This window comes from Lepisosteus platostomus, chromosome 6 (genome assembly GCF_059453375.1).
Source record: "Lepisosteus platostomus isolate fLepPlt1 chromosome 6, fLepPlt1.hap1, whole genome shotgun sequence".
Lineage (NCBI taxonomy): Eukaryota > Metazoa > Chordata > Actinopteri > Semionotiformes > Lepisosteidae > Lepisosteus > Lepisosteus platostomus.
Window position 1 is genome coordinate 17,111,874 of NC_142616.1, and position 19,392 is coordinate 17,131,265.

The 19,392-nt window shown below is 45.2% G+C and overlaps 2 protein-coding genes across 8 annotated transcripts; both read left to right on the forward strand.

The window, feature by feature from the left end:
* Positions 1–1,268: 1,268 nt before the first annotated feature.
* On the forward strand, positions 1,269–7,966 carry cdc25d (cell division cycle 25 homolog d). 7 transcript variants are annotated; one of them, XM_088634440.1, is made up of 14 exons: positions 1,269–1,420; positions 1,961–2,124; positions 2,391–2,488; positions 2,875–2,905; positions 3,051–3,104; positions 3,435–3,468; positions 3,557–3,622; positions 4,153–4,284; positions 5,050–5,154; positions 5,655–5,717; positions 6,158–6,256; positions 6,879–7,144; positions 7,282–7,393; positions 7,826–7,966. In XM_088634440.1, the coding sequence occupies exons 2-14, from the start codon at positions 1,994–1,996 to the stop codon at positions 7,949–7,951; spliced, it is 1,317 nt and encodes a 438-aa protein (XP_088490566.1). In that variant the 5' UTR covers positions 1,269–1,420; positions 1,961–1,993; the 3' UTR covers positions 7,952–7,966. The 7 variants fall into 7 exon arrangements, with proteins under 7 accessions (XP_088490566.1, XP_088490567.1, XP_088490563.1 ...); XM_088634441.1 differs by having other exon boundaries at positions 1,992–2,124; XM_088634437.1 differs by having other exon boundaries at positions 1,270–1,525.
* A 2,821-nt stretch (positions 7,967–10,787) lies between these two features.
* Positions 10,788–17,967, forward strand: LOC148661130 (phosphoglycerate mutase 1). Its single transcript, XM_088634443.1, has 4 exons — positions 10,788–11,220; positions 13,141–13,415; positions 15,967–16,147; positions 16,378–17,967. The coding sequence occupies exons 1-4, from the start codon at positions 11,082–11,084 to the stop codon at positions 16,545–16,547; spliced, it is 765 nt and encodes a 254-aa protein (XP_088490569.1). The 5' UTR covers positions 10,788–11,081; the 3' UTR covers positions 16,548–17,967.
* Positions 17,968–19,392: the final 1,425 nt, after the last annotated feature.

The window sequence follows — 19,392 nt, forward strand, 5'->3', positions numbered from 1 at the left end:
CGTAAACCATTAACATTCCTCAATATTATTATTTCTTCAGACCAGAATCCTCCTGGCTGCTCTTTTTAAACCAACATCTGCTATTAAAAAATGACATCTTATGTCTTATGTTAAGATGACAACAATCACGCTTTATCATATAGTGTTAAACCAACCCAGCAACAGGTCTAGCCAGGGTTAAAAAGGGACAATATATATTTTTTGGGACAAAAAGCGACAATATATATATATTTTTCTCTGGAATTTTAAATTTTACATTTCATATATTATAAAGTGCTTTTAATTGTAAAGGTTCACAAATGGCTTCAAATATTGGAGGGGACCCATTTCATCCACCACTGCCTGGGTTGAGCTGAGGTGAGGCTGCACAGGAGGAGTGAGAAATCTCTTCACTGAGGGAAACAAGGAAGACATTTAGGGAAAACAGACTCTACAAGCCCAGAGTGAGAGATATCTAAGTCATCAGGGGTCAGAACCCTACTCCTGCTCACATCCACAGGATCTTTAATGTCCCAGTGAACAGAACTCTGGTTTAATGCGCCCACAAAAGCTCAGCAGTATCTCCACTCACCAAACCGAGGCATCAGTTTCCTGACCAGATTGAAGGGCGCCATCTTCTGCTCCGCCAGCACCTCTCCCACCGGTAACCTGGCTTACTTGTACCTTGGGGGTCTCCCATTCCAACCAGACCCGGCCTCGCTGAGCTTCGGGGGTCAGCTAGATCAGTATACACGCTGATAACACTGGTGCCATACGAGACGTGCTCGCGCCTTAGCAAGTGAGACCCAGCAGAGGTGAGAAGCAGAAGTAGTAGTGTTGGCTTTTTTAGATAAGGATCATCACATAACATCCTTGAAAATGAGATGCGTTTACATAATACATAATACATAACACATAACATAATACATAACCATATGTATGTATGCACTATTTCTGAGTGCATACATATATATGGTTATGTATTACTAAGAATTTGAGAATAACCTTTGAGAAAATATACCCACAAAGACTGCTCCCCCTCCGAACAAACAGTGTAGCTATAGTAGGTCCTCTCAAATTAAAAAAAAAAATTGCGACCCAAATGGCATAGTCTTTTGCAGTTAATCAAGAAATTCACAAATATTTATTAGTGGTCTGTTTTCACCCTATGTGGTTGTAGTATGGTATAGCAAAAAAATAATCTGAAAAGGGTCAAAGGGACAAACACGGAAAAGCAAATGTATGCGATTGTGCTCTGTGAGGATGTGTATGTGTGCATGCCGGTGAAGCTTGTTGTAGCAACAGCCGTCTCTAGGGACCAGCGGTATACAGATTGGGTGGAAACAAACACCAAGCTGCTGCAGCCTCCTGTTAAACACGGCGGAGGGCGCAGGGATGTGAAATTCTGCGGTCGACAGCACCAGGAGACAGGCTGGCGCAGGTACCAGGCATGTTCCCTCTGCCGTAACAGCGCTATGTTCATTGATTCAATTGCTGATGATCTTCCTCTATAAGAAAAGTCTCCCTTAATAAGGGTTGCTAAAAGGTAATGATATTTTGGATTTGTATTTCTTCTGACTGCCATTTTAATATGTATTTTAATGCATTAGTAAAGTCCGTATGCAGTTCACTTTTGTAATACCGATCAAAATGCTGTTGTAGTGTTATTATGGAGGTAGTTTTTATGATAAAGCTGCTGTCTTTGAGCGATGTTATACAAAGGAAATCAATACAGTGGAATTGTTTTGCAATTGTATTGAACTGACTCTGGGTGATACAGGCAATTTAATTCAAATCTACTGAATGTAGTTACGTATTTGTAAAATGTTTGTGGGGGAAAAAACATTTGTGAATGTGACGTAGATATCGTTTGTCTTATAAAATACATGGAGTAGTTTGTTTTTAGATTATTTTCTGGGCGAATGCTTATTGTGTTGAGTTAAACGATGAAAGCAGCGGGATGGTCACGTTTCTGTCTCAGTCTCATTCTGCTTTGGATCGGCCTGGGACAGCAATGGACTCGTCGCGCCAGCGTGAATCCCAGCTGGGTCCGGAAAACGGGACCATCTGGACCTTCTCCCCGTCCGGGCTGTCCCCCGTATCCGAGCTGTCCGCCGGTCTGGGAGATCTGGACTGTCAGGACAGGTGCGAGAGCCGGGGAGGTACAGTAGTTGCAGAGTGCAATACACACCATTTAAAAACTAAGTCTGTTTTATTTTCACTGACTAAAAATAGCATTTCCGAAATCTTAATACAGTATTAAATTGATGTCTGTCTTTTTAAAGCCAGACATCTTTAAAGCCAGACAAACGTCATATTTCTTGGCGTAACACGGGAATCTATTCAACTACGAATGTTATTTTTAAGCAAATCTTTGGAATTAATACGAATGTATTATTTTATTAATTCAGCACCACCCCTCGCCGAAGACTGTGGCTGTCCCCCGAGCAGCTGGGCTGCAGCCCGGCCCCACAGAGCGAGGTTTCCGCGGAGACGCAGACGCCGACAGGTTCGGACTCGCTGCTCGGGTTTAATTAGAAGCGTGGCTTCTTCTGTCTCAAATATCTGGTCATCTGTGTACGGTGACCACAGACACGACCACAGCACGACCACAAACTGAAAACATGGTCAAAAAATGGCTTAAGAGCTCTATGTAATGCAGTTCCACAGTAATATTTTTTTTCATCTTAACATTCTTGCTGTATCTGATATAAACACAATATCCTTACTAATTTGGTAGCTCCACTGTGATTGTATTAACTGCTTCTTAAGGTTTTCCTAAGATATTTCATTAATCAAAGGTCTGAGATAAAATGATTCTAGAAGTATCTTTTTAATTCAGATTCACAAATTTGAAGAACCATTTTATCCACCAACCGTTTCTCTTTCCCCCAGAAGAGACATGGGGCGCAGGGAGCCGAGAGAGGTAAGCAGACAGGAACCCAGCCAGGGAGTATAGTTCATTTTTACTGCATTTTACTGCAGTGGCCTGCTACCCCATGTATGTATTTGAACTGTGTGTACAAGACACTGATGTGTTAACAGCCATTTTCCCTGCTTTTACCTTCCAGCACTGCCACTATAGTTGACTGTACTGGATCATGGGAATATCATGGAAAACTACAGTAGGCCCCACTAAGACACTTCAAATCCTTTGGAAGTTATTGCAAATTCTATTAAATCTAGACATAACCCAATATAGAGCAATCTTAAAAGCTTTATTTTTAATTTGTTTGTCTGGGGATTAGACCCAAAACAGTTTACACCTGTACCCATTAATTCGACTGAGCATTTTGCTAAAGAGAAGTACAGCAGTACCTCGCTCAATGCTAAAACGTCAGTGCCCTGCCTGGCATCTGAGCCCATATCCTTCCAGTCTAGAACTCCAGCTCCTACTCCACACTCTGCTTTTCTATTAAAGTCTAATTATGAGGTTTCTTTTTTTTTCTCTGCAGATGGGCTTCTCCAAAGTCCTCTCTTTCTAGTGTGGTAAGGTCCTTTTCTGCTGTGTTAAGAGACTTTGCAAGCTGTGCAAGCTGTGCCTGGCAGCTCAATGTGTTGTTCTGCCCATCTGCAGAGGAGGAGCTCCGGAAGAAGCAGAGTCAAGAAGAAAGAAAATGACTCCGTTGAAAATAAAGAAAACGTGAGACACCTTTATGGGCTAGGAGGGTTAAAAGATAGAATACAGACTACAACGTTCTAAAAACACATAAAGACACAGGGATTCAGAAACAACAGATACCAGAATTCTGAATTCACAAACTAGATCATGATATCAGTCAAGACTTTTCTTTTGTCTTCTACTGTATTAGGTAACCATCAGTTTATCTTGATTTTATCAGCCACAGTTTAAAGGATCATACCACACAATGTTGATTAAACATTCTCCAACCATTTAATCATATTTTTAAAATTTTCATTTAAATTAGTAGGCACGGTTTTATATTGTTAAAAAGACCTTCTTACCCTGGGTTCTCCTTCACATTCACAGTTCTTTTCTGTATTACACAAGCTTTGTCTTTACTGTAGTGAGTGTTAAGTGTCTCCGTTCATGCTGTGAGCATCTGTGATGAACATTCGGGTCATGATGCACAAAAGGGATCACTGCAAGTCTCCCAGCAAAGTGAAGGGGAGAGATGACTGTTCCCCTCACTGTGGACTGTTACACTCCAGGCTCGGAAGCAACTGCGAGTCAAGCTGTCCAGCCTGTTTGCCAGCCCAGCAGAGGCAGGAGGGAGACGGGACCCGAGTTCACAAGCCGAGGAGAGCAGCGGTCAGGGGGACCAGCAGCCGCCAGCGCACAGAGTGAGACACAGAGCTCTGCTGAAAACCCCAAGATCACTGAAGACAATGATCCCAACCAGAGCCATTACATTGCACTGAATTACTTTGTGCGAAGGCTCTAACGCAGGAATGAACAACTCCAGTCTTTAGAGACTAGAGTCCTACAGGAATGTTTCAATTAGCAAATGACCTAAAATAAGTAATTAGTTTGAGTAACCCAAAGGAATTAAATCCTGAACTAAAATCACTGGTTGGAAGATGCAGGATCACTCTGTTACAACTAGAAAGACATTTCATTGCATGCAACTACTGCTGCACGCTGTATTGCTGTGCATTTGCTAAATAAACTTTGATTGATTGATTGAGTGATTGATTGATTGATTGAGTGATTGATTGAGTGATTGATTGAGTGATTGATTGAAAAGCGTGCTTTCTTGATGAGAGATGGAAGAAAGCACAACTCAATTCATTTACTTCTTACAAAGTCTCAGATCTGCTGCAGGTGGTCATGGAAGCACATGTTGGCTCTACAGGAGCAGCAGGGATGGATGAACATTTAGGATGAACATTTAGTAAGAAATAATTTCCAAGCACAAAGGAAGGCTGTTTAACAGGAATTTAAGGTGTCTGCCACATTTTAAACGTCCAAACAGCCCCACACTTAAAAAAAACACAAGATGCCTGAAATATGACCTGTTTTATGTATTAATAATAAGACATATGCTGTGCTTACACATACCTACAGTACCTGTATGACATTTAAAATGGTCTTTTTGTCCTCTGCAGACCGTGTTTCCTCTCTGGGGTCTTCAGTCAGGGTGCCGGGCGCCTGCCTTGGACATCCCACACTCTGCTATTCAAGACAGAAACCTGATTGGAGACTTCAGCAAAGTTAGCAATTCTCAGTGCTAAGTGGAGACTGTGTGGAGTATTCATGAACTACAGTAGCAATTCAGTCACAGGATTGTTTGAAAAGCTTGATATTGTGTGGAGAAGTTCACTTTTCTGGATCTATGATGTTGAAGCGTAGTTGTAGTTTTCTATGTAACATGCTTTCTTGCTTGGCATCTTATTAAAGAGTGGTTATGCTGAGCAAACTTAGTGGTAGAAGATTCTGATGAACCTTCCACAGCAGAGCACTGCCCCGATCACAAAGTACTGCCCTTACAATTTTGTAAGCAGAGTACATATTTCTCTGAGCCAAAGCTGCTGTCCTTAAACTGTCATCGGCGTGTTGTTTCTGTCCCAGCCGGCGCAGTCAGATGTGGCAGACTGCTAAGACAATAAGTATAGGAAATAAAAGATTTCGTAATGGAAAGAAATATGGCTTTGAAGATATGTAAGTGCGGAGTGCGTTTCTCACTAGTCCTCTGTTTGTTGTGTTTTAACAGCCTCATCTCTTCGCGAGGGAGAAAGGAGAGCACCAGGACCTTCAGTACGTTTCTGGGCAGACAGTGAGTAACACTATTCACCCCTACTCTCCTGTCACAGCTTCCTTTAACGAGACTTTCGTGAAACACTACAATGCAGGGCCTAGCAATCTGCAAGTGTAACAGACACAGTCAACTCAAGCATCATTGGCACCCTTCATGAAATTGAGCAAAACTGAATGTATATAAATAAACAACACATACAATGAGTCATGGTTTGGGCTCAAACAGATGGGGAAGCTGTATGCTTTTATTTTAACACGAACATTTTTCAAACACAAAACATTTTATTGAGCGGTACAATTTTTTTCTGCAAAACGAATGTGGAATATTTACACAGGACAATTATGGAAGTGAGGGCATAGAAGGAACTGAAACACGTACGTCCTGCATCCTGGACGCCTGAATGACACCCGAGTCTCACCATATTGAGCTGCGCATGGTATTCCCGTATTGTCCTGCAGGTGGCGTCTCTGCTCCGAGGAGAGTACAGCACTGCAGTGAGGAGCTTCCTCATTGTTGACTGCCGCTACCCTTACGAGTACCAGGGCGGACACATAAAGGTATACCTGGGACTCTCTCCACATTTCTGTACCACCTTTCCCTATTTACTTTACGTAGAAAGAGAGATAGATACAAACCGAAAAGAAAGACAAAACAAGCTTTGTTGAAAAATACGTTTGCCATGAGTACATGGCAGTGCTGAGATGACTAATCAAAAAGAAATATACGAGGTGGAAAACATTAACAATACTAACAACAATCAGTATAAATTCAGATGAGCTGTGGTTCATAGTAATAAATTTGATATAGCAATTAATTTAAGCCTAATACTTTTGACGGTTAATAATGAAGTGAGTAAAATAATGAAAAAAAGATCACGTGGGCTTCTCTTTTCAGCATTGAATAAACCTATTACTTGTTCCCTAGCAAGAATTAGGTGAGTTACCCATGATCTGAACTACAGTAGCTGGGATCAGATGAGTTACCCAGCTCTGAACTACAGTAGCAGGGATCAGATAAGTTACCCAGCTCTGAACTACAGTAGCTGGGATCAGATGTTACCCTTGATATGAACTACAGTAGCAGGGGTCAGATGAGTTACCCAGCTCTGGACTAGCTGGGATCAGGGGAGCGACACGTTCACTGAAGAGCATGTGGTGTCTGTGCTGCCTGTTCTTACAGGGAGCTGTAAACCTGCATAGTGAAGCTCAGGTGGAGGCCGCCCTGCTCCATGAGGAGGTGCTCTCCAGGCTGTCGCCCACAGTCCCGTCTCCCGATCGTCCATCGGCGACAGGCCACCATCCGGACTGCGGCACCCGCCCGGAGGGTGTCTCCCCGGGGGCCGCCTTACAGAGCTCCTGCGTGGGAACTTGGGCTCCAACCGGCTCCTCTCCCCGCAGACTGCTGATCTTTCACTGCGAGTTCTCCTCAGAGCGTGGGCCCTGGCTGTACGTCTAACCCCTGTGTATAGAACATCCCCTGCTTCGCTTGTGCAATTGCGGCACCCAGAAATGCCAGCTGCTTCTGCATTCGTGTATCTGCAGTTGGTATGTACTTAACCTCTTCACATTTGTCTTGTTGCCAGTTGTCGTTACCTTCGAAAGATGGACAGGAGGCTCAATGCTTATCCCCGGCTTTTCTACCCGGAGCTGTACGTTCTGGCGGGAGGCTACAAGGAGTTCTACTCCCATTTCGAGGTAAAACGGGGAACCTCAAGTTGAACCTGAACAGAGACAAAGTCAAATGTAAATAGAATTCCACGAGATCAAAATCCTGTCGTTAAACACTTCAACTCAAAAGTAACAGTACTGTACATAGGTATGTTTTCCTGCTCATAAGACTTTTTTTATTAGTGTAAAGAATTCAGGTTAAATGTGATTTACTTTTACTTATAAGCTGTAATTAGTCCTGAATTTGAAAACATTCTTAAGAGTTACTGGCAGACATTAGCGGCGATTACAAAAAGTGGAACGTGTAGCAATCTAAAATTGTAGCAATAATTTCCTCTTCTATTACACAACAGGGAGGAGTGCAGCTGAAGAGCAGAGCTCAGTGTTGTGTATGTAACTGACCCAGAATCATGAATAATTCACTGTATTCCAACGCGCCGAAATGGTTATTCTCCGCAGAGCCTCTGTGAGCCCTGCAGCTATGTGCCAATGCTCCAGGAAGAATTCAGCGATCAGATGCACAGATACCGGCGCAAGAGGCGGACACGGCCAACACAGTTTGGGACGAAGCAACTTCTGCAATAAATTCTATAAAACCGAGTTGTGACGGAGTCTTTTTACAACATGGGTGTAAAACTCCACACCTATAGTGTCCGTTTGTCTTTGTTCCAGCTTTAGTGATCAGACTAAACACGTGACTCAGAGCATATCTGGAACGAAAGCCACAAGACCTAGGTGTCGGGGATCCGGCAGGTAGTTCTCTCGCTGTTCTTGTACGTAGCCGTGAATTCTGCGGGATGCAGAGGCAAAACAACCCAAAATCGTAATCCAGAAGCAAGGTCGAGAGGCGAAGCCGGAGATCAGCCGAGACAAACCGAGAAGCCAATCCAAGAGACGAGATCAAAAGGGAAAGGTTAAGTCCAAAAACCGGGAAATCCAGCAAGAAAATAACGCACGCTAGAAAACTCTTAAGGAGGCTTTTCAATAGTGAGCAAGGCTTGGTGCGTGAGGGAACTTTAAATAGTGAAGGGAGAGGGCCGTGGTTGGATAATGGGTTCAGGAGCGAGAATCTGTGGACTCTGGTGCCTGTGAGAATGGGATGGGTTCAGTTAGGAATGAGAACGTGAAACGGTGGGTTTGGGAATGTAGTGGGGTTTGCGAGGGGCACGTGTGGGACGTGACACCAGGTCGGGAAACTAGTTTGACACCCCTGATTTTTAGAACCACTGAATGAACTGACAAGTTGGGTTTGAGGAAAATTGGAATTCATTCTACAAAATCTCACTGTTCTTGCTCTTCTCCAGCCACAGGCTGTGGGACTCTGAAGACAGACTGTCACCAACCAGCCCTGCATCAAACTGTAGGTGAAGTCAACCTTGGCTTTACCGTGCCTTTGCCGAAGTTTGAGCCAGCCACACCAGCTGCTGTTGTCAATATAAATACTGAGATTTCAATTTTGTAAGCAGTGTATTCGTTTTCTGACCAAAATATGAGGCCTTCACACCCCAGATGGCCCAAAACACATGTGAATTTCCTCCGATCATCAGTAGGGAGCTCGTCCCCACATTACAGAAGTCCATCCATTTTCTAACCGTTTTGTCCAATTCAGGGTCACAGGGGAAGCAATGGGCGCAAGACAGGATACACCCTGGACAGGAGGCCAGTCCAACACACTCACACCAGGGCCAGTTTTACCAGAAGCCAGTTAACCTTCCAGTATGTCTTTAGAATGTGGAAGGAAACCCAGGTGAACACGGAGAGGACATACAGTACAACCTCCACACAGATCCGAGGTCCAGATTTGACCTCGGGGACCCAGCGCTGTAAGACAGAAACGCAAACCACTGAATTGCACAAATATTTCCTTACAAATAATTTACACGAGAACATAAACAAGATTACAAATGACAGACAATGCCAGGCCATTCGGACCATCTAACCATGACCAAGCATTTCAGACAAAAAGTCATGCAGCGTGTTACCTTTGCTGTGTTAGTAGGACGTACTTCAGTTTCAAATGCTCATTCATTTGGGGAGGTGCATGTGTATGAATAAGGATGGATGTACATTCCTGCTTTTACAGTTGATGTGTTAAACAGTCATTGCACCGCAGGATTTAGCTGAATATTTTTTGAAGAACTGTCTGAAAACAAGGTGTAAGTAACGATGTCATTTTCTATATATACAATGTTACGATCCCTGCCTCCCGGCAACGGAAGAGGCAGAAGAAGGCGTGGTCTTAGTTCAATGAGTCTACCTATCAGAGTACGTATTCACCACCACACCTCCGTCTCATCTTGTATTTAATCACTAGTCTTTCCCTACCTCCTCGCTCAGTACTGGTTTTCTGTCCGAGCTTCTTTGTTGTGCTACGCCTTCTACCTCTTCGTACTGTGTTGGTTTCAGACTTTGGTTTTTTCTCTTTTACTACGGTTTTGGATCACGGTCTGGCTTCGGTTGCTCTCTCCCCGTTTGGATCACTGGCTTCCCCTGGACTCTCGGCTCGTTCCTTCGTCTACGGTATTAGGATCACGACTTGGCTTAATCAGCTCCTGCAAGTGGGCTCATTACTTGGTTTCGGTTTCACAGGCCGAATCCGTAACATACAAGCTCTGTATTACAAGTGCTGCTTGACAATTTGGTCTCTAAATGGGCAAATATCTGTGAGCAAACAGCAATCAAAAATGGAGAAATACCTGGGGGCTCACATGGTACTGTATGAGAGTGGAGAACCTACGCAGTATGAATGAATCGTAAATGACTGACAAGATGCCCCAGGGGTACATGCCTGGTACAATCTGGGACCACTCCTGACAACGCCTCGGTGTGTCAGGTTGGTATAAGCGTGAAGTAGTAGTGGTGGAAATGCACGTTCAGGAGCTTTCTAATGATCTTCCCGTGGTTCGGATTAGAAGACTGAGGGCTTATGGGAATGTCTCACACTGACAGGCCGAAGGAACTGCACTCCAGTCTGGAACGGAGAACAGCATGAGTGGACCTGATACAGGTATTCATACTTCTCAAAGGCCCTGATAAATTCAACGAAGTGGACTTTTTCAGAATGTACACTGGAATGCAAACCATAGGACACAAGTTTCAATTACATGGAAGTGCATTTAAATCCGAAACCAGGAGGCAATTTTTTCACCAAAGTGTTGTGGGAGTCTGGAACAAGGTACCCAGCCATTCTGTTGAAGCCTGTACACTGGCTTCTTTCAAGAAATCACTGGATGAGAACCTCAGATCAATTGGCTACGGGCTACCAAATGAGTTACTGTATATGAGCTTTATGGCCTCTTTTCTTTTGGAAGTTTTCGAGCGCATTTTTCTTTTGTATTATGATAATTACGGTAGATGAATTTGTAATTTGTTTCCAGAATAGCAGTCATTACGGTAACTAAAGGTCACATTGCTCTATCGCGCTCCGCTGACGTGCAGACAGCCGAGCAGATTTCTGTCGCAGGAAGACCGCAGCTTGCTCATTAGGAAGCCATTCAGGAAGGGCATTAGTGCTGGTCTGGGCTAGTTCGGGTCCGGATTCAAAGAGGTACGAGTCTTGAGCGCATTTGGGTCCGAGTGTTAGCATCATTTCTTTTTTTACCGCCGTAAGTGGTGGGGGAAAAAAAAGACCCTTCGGGCATATTCACCTTGCTTGAAACGCAAATTACTTTTTCACCGTCCTCGAACCGACAGTCGAGAAAGTGAGGTCTCCAGAATGGCCGCTTACAAGCTGGTTCTGATCCGCCACGGGGAGAGCTGCTGGAACCAGGAGAACCGCTTCTGCGGCTGGTTCGACGCCGACCTGAGCGACACCGGCGTCGAGGAGGCGAAGAGGGGAGGACAGGCCCTCAAAGGTGGGAATGGATTCTGCGGATCTCCATAGAACCGCTTGACGCGTTGTTCTGCGTGTTTGTGTTTTATGTTAAAAGAAAACGTATGAGACTGCTGAGGTCACGTTACGATGTGTCGTATTTGGCTCATTTGCCTGGAGACGGTGTTCTAACCCGTTGGGGATGCAGCCGTATATAGATAGAAAAATTAAGCTAATGATGTGATAACGAGATATATTAATAAACGATTGATTCCGGAAGCCCGAAAATTGCCCCCCAAAAAATGAAAGATGAGCTGCAAGATCTCCGATGTTTCGCCTACTATTACGAGTCAGACCGCATCAATCCAATGCTGTGGCAGTCGAGTGCGGTCCTAGCAGGGCACACGGTCTGTAGAGAGATGCTGCACTTTGGTGCTGCTGCTGCTGCAGCTTTGCCCGAGCGCCGCCGCGAGGCAGCTGCGCGCGGAGCCGGAAGTGCTTTCCAGCAGCACTGAAGTCGCCGAAGAAGAAGATGAATTGAGAACCGAGTTCATACGCGCTACTTCTCGCTTTTTAAGTGTGTTGTAGGGACGTTCAGTGTGAGGGCTGTGTGGAGCCAACATGAATTCGCCGCTTCGTAAATAAGTGTGCTTAAATTCCGAAAAAAAACGTAAAAGCCTTTATTCCGATGTGATATGACGGCCTATTGTTCGAGCCAGCAAACGTGGTGAATTAAAACTTTCCATAAAGAGGAGTAAGACGGAAAGCAGTGAGTCATAGGCAGCAGTGGTTATTACGACTGATCTGACTAATATTCTGCGCTTTGTGACCATTTCAATTGACTTTTATTCATTCAACAGCTCTGAGAGCGGATAATACGAAGGGAGAACTACCATATAGTCAAATATTTCCTATGAGGGGTTACTTAGCTCCCGTGGAAACTGTAACCGTTAATGTGATGAACAAACTCATTGCAGGTCTCGAAGGCGTGGATTTCCAGTTGGCTCCACCTCCTTCCGCTCATTTGCCATTGATCTCCGTCCCATTTAACGCCCCTGCTCGCCTGTGGCGCGGTAGCCTGTTGGCGTGGTCCCGCCCACGGGCCTGCTCGCCACACCCACGGTCCCCGCCTGTAGTTTTCCAGAGGACGCGGCCTAGTGACTGCCTACGTGCCGCGCCGCATCGAGCCCAGACTGCAGTGAGTCAGCCCGGGACGACAGACACTGCCGAGCGACTTCATGCCAGCAGAGCCTCTTATATTGAGGTTTAGTCTAGTGAGGCAGTCTGGTAAAGTGATGAATCAGCAGCTAGTGGACAGGAGGCAGTAAGATATTAAAGCAAGAAATGGAGGCATTTATGGTTCTAGTTGGACGTGTGAAACACAGAAATGGGATGGTCCAGGTATTTAAAGTGTGCATGCTAAGCACAGCTTCAACAGTTGATACAAGGCTTGTGCTGTGATCTGTTCAATGATGTCTATTAACTAGTCTAGGCAAGTGTCTGACTCTCACTCAGGCCATGAAGGATGGGTCTTGTTTTTGGCGTTTCTGAACGGGCTGGCCTCCATACTGGTCCTAAAATGGGCAAACTGGACCTGTAGAAAACGGAAAACTAGAGGTTTCAATGAACATGTTTAGGTTGTGGATTAAATAATGAAAGTAACCCGTGATGGGTCGTGTTCAGGGCCAGAACGCACACAGCCAGGCGCGAATGCCAAGCCGACAGGCAGCAGGGACTTAGCTGAAGGTTTACAAGCGAACGCCGGGAAGGCGCCGTGGGCGTGTCCACCTCGAGGGGCAGAGCTCCGCCGTGCTTCCGTCTTCACTAGAGACGCGCTATGAAATCAGCTCGTCTGATACCCCGAGAGCGCTGCGAAGCTGCGGGTTTCCGGCTGCTGTTCGGCCCCTTCGGGAGGCGTGCCGGCCGACCTTGACGCCCGCTCTCTGCTCCCCCCCCCCCGCAGACGCGGACTACGAGTTTGATGTCTGCTACACCTCGGTGCTGAAGAGGGCGATCCGCACGCTGTGGATCGTCCTGGACAGCGTCGACCAGATGTGGCTGCCGGTGCACCGGACCTGGCGGCTCAACGAGCGGCACTACGGCGGCCTGACCGGGCTCAACAAGGCCGAGACGGCCGCCAAGCACGGCGAGGCGCAGGTCAAGGTCTGGAGGCGCTCCTACGACATCCCCCCGCCGCCCATGGACGCGGACCACGACTTCTACACCGCCATCAGCAAGGTGAGCGCGTTCCCCCTCCCCCCCCCACCGGGAGGCCGCGTCGTCCCCTCGCGTTCTTGCCTCCGCGTTCAGCCAGCAGCTGTGTCAGCACCTGTGAGCCTGGTCAGTACCTGGAGGGGAGACTCCTGGGAAAAACTGAGATTGCTGCTGGAAGAGGGGTTGGTGGGGCCAGCAGGGGGCGCTCACCCTGCAGTCTGTGTGGGTCCTAATACCCCAGTGTAGTAATGGGGACACTTTGCTGTAAAACCGAGGTCCTGACTCTCTGTGGTCATTAAAAATCCTAGAGCATTTCTCTAAAAGATTAGGAGTGTATCCCTGGTGTCCTGGCCAGATTTCCTATCGGCCTTTACCAATTGCGGCCTCCTAATAATCCCCATCTATGAACTGGCTTCATCAGTTGGCTCTCTGCCCCACTGACAGCTGGTGTGTGGCAAGTTGTTGTTTGGTTAAAAGAAGAACGTAAGTACTGCAAATGAGGGGAGGCCATTGTTGTCAATATGTATAAGATCAAAAGGTTGTGGTTGCATTTGTGACCGCCAGTACAGGGCTACCCACTTACCTGTGTACAGTTTTTCTGCGCTGTGATCTGGTTATGTAGCTTCGTGTTGGGTCATGAAGGTTTGTACAGTTCAAGAGCAGCAACCAACACACGTTCATGCCAGGTTATCCACTTACCTCATGCTTTACGAGAAGCAACATTGAGCCTAAAATCATTTTTTATGCCTTACCAAACATACTGGAAGTATCTGAAATGTTCCCTTTTCGCACATGTAATTTATTTTCACTGCGCTTTAGGTTTAAAACTGGGCTGTGTGGGTCAAATGGCCACTGTGTTTGTAAGCATTCTTAATGTAATCTGGAGATGAGAAAACCTGAAGTGTTAAGGAGTTAGGCCAGTCAATAGTACTGGTTTATCATTTGTGTTTCCTGAGATCTTGTATTAATTGAAGGTACTCTGCTTTCTTAATGTCTAGCAGTACTCTGGGGGAACAGCTTCATGTTTTTGAATGATATTTTATGCTTTCCTTGATAAAATCCTTGTTTCACTAATAGTAAGTCTCCTCATGAGGGAAGGGGGCTGTACTGTTCCCTTAGGAAACCCCTGCTGTGGCACCAGGAGGCAGATTTAGTGCTGCGCTTGCTGGTTGGACAAGCAACAGGGTCATCGTTATGGCGACCGGCATTCAACCACACTTGCTGCTGCACTGCGGATCAGGGATTATTATGGGATGGGTGGCCGAGAGCCAGATGGAGGATGAGATGGTTTAATTGAACTGTGTGAGGATTGCATTGTGGCCTCTTAGACCGAGGAAAAAAGTGGGACATAATGTTGTTTTTACTAAATCCCCGAGCATTTGTGCTCTACAGATCTAGAAAGGCGGGCGGGGGGGAGCAGTTTCCCAGATTCTGTGAGCAAAGGGCATGACTTGACATAAAGATGACAGAATTTGCCAAGCAGATACTTGTGGCCTTCCACTGTATCACTAAAGATTGTCACCCTTTGTTTCTGAGAATAAATGACAGTATAGTGATTTCATTATTAATGTCAGGGACCTCAGATATATTTGTATGATAAATCTGCAAATCTTTGTTCCTTGTGGGCATGCATTATGTATTTGACCATGAAGCTTGTTCATTGATTAATTTATTAATTCAGCCCTTTTCTTCTCCTGCGTTTTGGCAGATTTTCTTTGCTTAGTGTTCATGTTGGCACCAATTTACTGCCCGGTTTGACTTTTGTGCTGCTGGAGGGTTAGTGTACTGCAGGAATGTGCAGTGGTCAAGTATCAAAGTTCAGCCAGACGTCACAAAGACAACAGGCAGTGGTGATGGGGGCGGGGGGCTCAGGCTTGTGGAAATGTGGAGCTGGAGTGTTGGCATACGGTGTCACTGCGCTCAAAATGTTGTATGTCATAGCATGAGACTGGAACTGTTTGACATTATTATTAGCTTTTAAATAATTATTTTTTACCAGAACAGTTTGACTTGCTGTGAAATATTTGTTTTTAACAACTGAAGTGAAAGAAAAAAAAAACTATTCAATGAGCCTTAAGGACTTATAACTGAACTGAAGCTGATACATTTGTTTTCAAACATGACAACACACCAGAGTCAGTTTAGCTGTAGCAGAGGCAGACTAAGATTGCCGGTATTCTCTGATTTATTATTACAGGTGCTCTGTTTGAGCACTGAATCTGAATTCTTCTTATTTTCAGGCTGTCTATTTATAGTCCTTAAACGGTGCTCGGTATTGTAATGAAGTTTGAGTTTCAGCATCACAGCCAGAATGTTTCTTGGCAGTTTCTGTCAGCGACGGCCGGAGTTCTAATTCATTGTCTACCCTATCTTCTGGAAACTAGCCCTTCTGAAGCACAAAATACCATCACTAGACCTGTCCTCTGCTTTATGAGCAACGAACGTGCGTACTGATGTTTACCTTCTTTTCTAACCTTGACTCTTCAGTCCAGCCCTGGGCCTGCTGTAAATCGCTCCTTCAGTGTACCGTTATACGAGCACCCAGAGAGACCTTGTGTTTCCCTGCTTCCGGCAGGACCGTCGCTATGCCGACCTGACGGAGGACCAGCTGCCCTCCTGCGAGAGCCTGAAGGACACCATCGCCCGAGCTCTCCCCTTCTGGAACGAGGAGATAGTCCCGCAGATCAAGGAGGGCAAGAGGGTCCTGATCGCTGCCCATGGCAACAGCCTGAGGGGCATCGTCAAGCACCTAGAGGGTATGTACCTGCCGAGGACGCTCTGTTTTTAGGGCAGGGTTTCAATATTATGGCAGCTACATTTCATTTAACCTATTTTCCCATTAGGCTTGTGGCACCAAAACTGGTACTTTATTTCTGATGTTCTCGTAATGCCTGACTGGCCTCGGGATTTGTTTTTGACCTGCCGCCGGCCGAGCTCTTCCGGCTGTGGCAGGATGCTGGCACTCAGGCTGCTCTTGTGTCGACAGGCATGTCGGAGGAGGCCATCATGGAGCTGAACCTCCCCACGGGCATCCCCATCCTGTACGAGCTGGACAAGAACCTGAAGCCCGTGAAGCCCATGCAGTTCCTGGGCGACGAGGAGACTGTCCGCAAGGCCATGGAGGCGGTGGCTGCCCAGGGCAAGGCCAAGAAGTAAAAAGAAAGCCTCCTGTGCACGAACGCTGGAGGCTCCTGGCAGGGGGGCGCTGTGCCACTGCTCTCGGAGGACACGCGCAAACCTCCCTTCTACACCACACATCACACGTTTCATACTCGGCGCTCGCTCAGGTCATTTAGCATTGTCCTTCTCTTACTTTCTTTCTGATACAGGACAGTTGGAGGGTTTCTTCAAGGTAACAAGCAAGAAGAGCGGGCTTGTTAAATTTGTCATACGTGAAGATGGACAGGGTAGGATGAGGAGAATGTTAAAGACTAATGTAGACCAAAGCTCAAACAAGGGACCAGTAGCTCAGTCAAACAGTTTCTTGACCTGCAATATCTGACTCCTAACTTCTTCATTCGAAAAAGGTCATTGATAATCCTTACAGTATGTTTAAGCATTCATGAACAAATTCGTTTTACATATGAAGCTTTGTTTATGCCATTAAAGAATTTGACAACTTTTCAAAGGGAACCCTTGGCCCAGTTTAAAAGGGAAGTCAGACTTTTCATTTTGCCTCCTGTGTAAGTAAATATGCAACGGGGAAAACACAATTTGGACACAAAGCTTTATTATTGCTGGATAAAGCTGGAATGTGCCCTGTAATTCATTCTCACAGGTTTACTTTTCACAGCAACTTCTGTGTGCGCTGTAGTCATTCCGATGTCGCACATTTCGAGGTTCTGGGTTACAGACCGGCACACGAGGAGCAATGCTTTTGCATTCGATTCATTCCACGATCCCTGTTGTCAGCTCCTGAGAGCTGTTGCCACCTGGGCACCTCTGCCTCCCTCCCTCCCTCCCTCTCGTCACATGCTGGTATGTCTGTAGTTTTCACCATTGTGACGCTGTTTGTGTGTAGGTTTCCTGCCAGTTTCCCGTGAGGAGTGGGCTCTGCAGCTTGAGCGCATACAAGCGAGAAATAAGGAGCCCCTGTCTCTGAACCCAGTGTAACATCGAGTGTGAATCCGTCACCTATAGCACCTACAGTGAGAGCCAGTGAATCTGCTTTGTGTACAAGGCCTTTCCATACACAGTAACAGATTCTGCTTCAAATAAAAGGGCTGCTGAGGTAGGACACGAACTAACACATTTCTCCAGTTTGTCTTCCTCTACCGAAGACCCAGTCTAAATCTTGATGTTTTGATTGTTAGTTCTGTCTTGAATCTTGGCTTTGGAGAGGAGTATAAGCAGCCAGTTACTGCAGCATTCTTCGGTTCTACAGGTGAAAGCCCCTGTTCCTCAGTTTGTATGTGTGCAGGATACTCTGCCCCTGCTCTTCACATGAGTGTTCATGTGGCTTTGCTGCCAGTGGTTCTTCAGAGAGCTTCAGTTTGATTAGGGTTTATTGCAATGCACTGTTTTGATGTACACTGAACCCCTTGTGTAAAACAAATAAATCCTATGATGTGCAGAACTTGTGTTGACTTTTGTCCCTTATTTTCACTTATCTCATAAAATGATGTTTATGATTTTTTTTCTTTTGCACTTCCATTTACTCCTGTTGTTAAGCTATATAAAAATGTGAAAATTTCTAGTTGAAATAAGATTTAAATATACATTGAAATCTGATCTTTAGTCTTCATAAATACCACATCACTAATAGTATCATTCCACACTTGCCAGAGAAACGTATTTGTTGGAAGAATTAAATTAATTGTTGGAGATATTCTCTGCTAGGGTCTTGGGTGCTCCTGTAAGGTGCTTTTCAACAGGGAGAAGTGTGGTCAGAGTGCCCTCTGCTGGACATAATTCATCCTGTGTTTTAAACACGTCCACAAAAACGCTGGCATTACAGTATGTACCATGAAACCTATGAAAGTAAAATGAGTTATGCTCTGGTGTGTTTCCTGAGAGGACTGATGAAGATGGGGTCTGAGATCCATGGAGCTCGTACACGGTTAGGTAATGCACAGGAAATATGTAAAATACTAAAATAGGAAAATATTTAAAAAAATGGATTGGATGGATTGAACTGTATTCTATCCTTTGCAAAGTTTAGCTGTAAAGAAACAAAGGGTAATTGGGATGCACATCTATTATCCAAGAAGAGCGGAGTGGAAGAAGTAAACGATTATACAGGTGTTCACAAATGGGGGAATTAAACATTTGATTTAGGTGAAAATACCATCGTTGTAAACGATTTAATCCGGCGATAAATTAAGGAGGTGTGTGACGTTCAAACTACATGTGGACCAGACCCGCTTTTCTGAAAAAGTATTTCGAATAACACTTGGAGTACAGGGTACCCTGCCTGTTTGGAAAATGACAAATGTAATTACCATTCATACCAAAACGGGGACAAAATTGAATTAAGGGATTATAGACAGGTCAGCTTCTCAGCCACGTCTAAAGTAGTGTAAAGTATAACTAGAGTAGAGGAGCACATAAAGAAAAATGCAAGCCTGAAAATAATTTTAGACAGAAGATCGTGAACAGACAAGTGGACGACCGTGACGGGACTGCTCGATTACATGGAGCTATCCGTGACTACTGCTCTCAAAATGTAGACTACATAAAATGCATTTGTGTTTCCAGAACGTTTTTGAAAAATGACACATGAAAGTGATTTAAGCCTGTCAGAGCAGAACTTTCCTTTCAGGTAAAAACATTCATAAAGCCTGCATAGATAGATCTTTAAGGGTGATACTCTTCTGCTCGTCACTATCTCCGATTTTAAAACAACTGTACATTTAGGCACAGGTAGAGGTTTATTCCATGCTGAAAGGAAAAGAAAAGAGACGCAACGTTTCGGCCGTGTAGTCTTCAGGTGTGGCTTTGAAAATATCACAACTGAAGAAGGCTCCACAGCCGAACCCTAATGTTTCCGCGTGGAATATAC

What these genes read in the sequence shown, in the direction of transcription:
- cdc25d (XM_088634440.1), top strand. Translation starts at nt 1,994, where the DNA reads ATGGACTCGTCGCGCCAGCGTGAATCCCAGCTGGGTCCGGAAAACGGG. An exon ending in GAATATCATGGAAAACTACA is followed by an intron (nt 3,105 to 3,434) that starts GTAGGCCCCACT and finishes TTTTCTCTGCAG; the next exon opens with ATGGGCTTCTCCAAAGTCCT. An exon ending in AGTCCTCTCTTTCTAGTGTG is followed by an intron (nt 3,469 to 3,556) that starts GTAAGGTCCTTT and finishes GCCCATCTGCAG; the next exon opens with AGGAGGAGCTCCGGAAGAAG.
- LOC148661130 (XM_088634443.1), top strand. Translation starts at nt 11,082, where the DNA reads ATGGCCGCTTACAAGCTGGTTCTGATCCGCCACGGGGAGAGCTGCTGG. An exon ending in GGGAGGACAGGCCCTCAAAG is followed by an intron (nt 11,221 to 13,140) that starts GTGGGAATGGAT and finishes CCCCCCCCGCAG; the next exon opens with ACGCGGACTACGAGTTTGAT. An exon ending in CATCGTCAAGCACCTAGAGG is followed by an intron (nt 16,148 to 16,377) that starts GTATGTACCTGC and finishes TTGTGTCGACAG; the next exon opens with GCATGTCGGAGGAGGCCATC.